The sequence below is a fragment of the Gavialis gangeticus genome, unplaced genomic scaffold (assembly GCF_001723915.1).
Source record: "Gavialis gangeticus isolate Ggan-Ray unplaced genomic scaffold, GavGan_comp1, whole genome shotgun sequence".
In the NCBI taxonomy this organism is placed as follows: Eukaryota; Metazoa; Chordata; order Crocodylia; family Gavialidae; genus Gavialis; species Gavialis gangeticus.
The window spans coordinates 30,996,173-30,998,395 of NW_017729008.1; the positions used below are offsets into that span (position 1 = coordinate 30,996,173).

The 2,223-nt window shown below is 42.2% G+C and overlaps 1 protein-coding gene across 4 annotated transcripts in view; it reads left to right on the forward strand.

The window, feature by feature from the left end:
- Positions 1–2,223, forward strand: part of FRMD4A (FERM domain containing 4A) — a 379,383-nt gene that overhangs the window by 251,169 nt on the left and 125,991 nt on the right. For all 4 annotated transcript variants that reach the window (XM_019509538.1, XM_019509536.1, XM_019509535.1 and 1 more), the window contains exon 5: positions 1,475–1,559. In XM_019509538.1, coding sequence (XP_019365083.1) covers positions 1,475–1,559 — 85 coding nt within the window. The remainder of the gene's footprint in view (positions 1–1,474; positions 1,560–2,223) is intronic.

Here is a 2,223-nt window from a genome sequence, read left to right on the forward strand (position 1 = left end):
TGTTCCTCCAACAAACAAACAAAATTTCAGTAAACAAACTTTTCCAGAATGTTTTACCCCAAAAATGGGTTCACAGGTTTATTGACTTTGATGGGGTTGCATGGAGGTAACTGAGCCTGGACTGATTTTGTTGCTACTGTTTGTGCTGTAGAGGTGCTGGGATCCTTAGTCAAGGTCAGAGCCCAGTACATAGAAGTCCCAGTCCAGATCAAAGGGGTATTTGCAAACACAGACAAAGCCTGGGCCTTTGCCCCTAAAGATCGTACCGCTATAGCCCCAGCCTAGCAAATAGCTTGACCCTGGGCAGATTCTTTTGTGTGTAAGAGCCACTCTTTGCTTTTCCCAGACCCAGACTCAGTCAAGCCAGGACTTAAGGCTTCACTGCAGTTGGACAAGGGCTGAATTATCTCTTTTTCTTTTAGTTCCTGATACAGAGAGCACTTCAGTGGCACCTTCCATGTTACAATAGCCTCTTACGGCATGTGTTAGTATTGTAGTTCAGGCAGAGACCTATCTACCACTGAGCTGCAGCTTCAAAATCAGCCTGAAGCAAAGTGGACAGGGGTACAATTCTATTTTTTTTTACTTTCCTTGCAATGGAAATACAAAATGTCATTTAATTGTTGTTTGAACCCAGGTGATTCTCTCTCACTGTTGGAATTGTTAATGCACAGAAGGTGTTTGTGAGTGTGTAATTTCATAAATACAATGAAATAATAACAACAATCAGCTTTCGACGTTGGTGGGATCTTGCTCTCATTGTTCTAGTGCTTTTTTATCATGCAGCAAATGAAATGCCGGATCATGTGTCTATTCAGTTCATTGGCAAAGCTGCTGTGCATTAGGTAGTAAAGGAGCAGGACTCTAAAGCACTGGAGAGTAGAAGTCTATTTATGCAAATAAAAAGAGGAATGTGAAATCCATTTGCACAGAGTAATTTTTTGTAATATATTCATACACTTTTGAAGTAATAAACAAGTGCCAGAGCATTGTGGGTATTTTTAATAATAAGGATTTGGCTAAACGTCTTTCTGTGGTATAGTCAGGAGTCATTTCGCCCTCTAGTCAAATGCAGCCGCCTGTGGGCTAGTGCACAGCAGTTCCTTAATGGCAATCAGCAATGCTACAGCACAGCTTTGGGCAGAGAGTGAAAGAGAGGTGCCCCATGTGACTGGGATGTCAGGGGAAGTTTACAGACAGAGACATGGAAACAAAGCAAATAATCTTCTTGATAATCCTTTCAGCATGGTCAGGATATATGCTGAATCCTGTTGAATAATTGCGTCTTAAAGGACATGCACGCAGAACCACAATATAATAACAAGGAAACAAAAGAGCTGTATTTTTCTTACAATCTGCCTGACTCCATTGCTTATACCTTTCATGGAAGGAGTGTCTAAATAAAGCGGCCTTTCTTTTGCTTTCCTTTGAAACCTTCTTACGTGGCTCATCTGTCTTTTCCTTTCCTTTCCAGGTTCTACATTGAAAGCATCTCTTATCTAAAAGATAATGCCACCATCGAGCTGTTTTTCCTGAATGCAAAGTCCTGCATCTACAAGGTAAGGGCCCCTTTGAATTGAAGATTGGATTAAGGGGGTGGAAAAAAAGTCTGGCTCCTTCACCTGGATCAGGGATTCTCAGTCTACCCCTAGTTCGAGGGTGGTGCAGTTGGCTGGCTCTTTCCATTGCCCCAAGCAAGGGTTGTCAGCTAAAATAAATATCTGTAGCAAATCTAATGAAATGAAGGAAGCTATTCATGTCATGGCTGGGGCCTGTGGGGGGAAACAACTGTGCTATATAAATGCATCAGCATACAAACACCAGGGAGGCAGAAGACCTGTTTAAGTTAAAAGGACAATGTTGGTTCAAGGACTAATGGATATAAAATGGCCATGAATGCTTTTAGACTGGAACGGTATTTATACACGTGCTCCAGAAGTGAGGGGAAAGAGGGGGAAGCTTTAATTAAAATGGCTGTGAGAGCCATTCAAATTAAAGTGCCTGGAGTTTCTCATGTATCAGCATCCCCGTGCTTAAAAATGTAAAAATGGTGGCGGGGGCACTTTATCTAAAGCTCATCAAATGAGCTTTAGATAAAGTGCCTCCACTGCCATTTTTAAATGCAGGGACACTGATACACGAGATGCTGGAGGCTGCTGTAGTGCAGTAATTGCCACACTCCAGCAGACTCGTTTAATTGACTCTGCTCCAATGTGCTGGAAT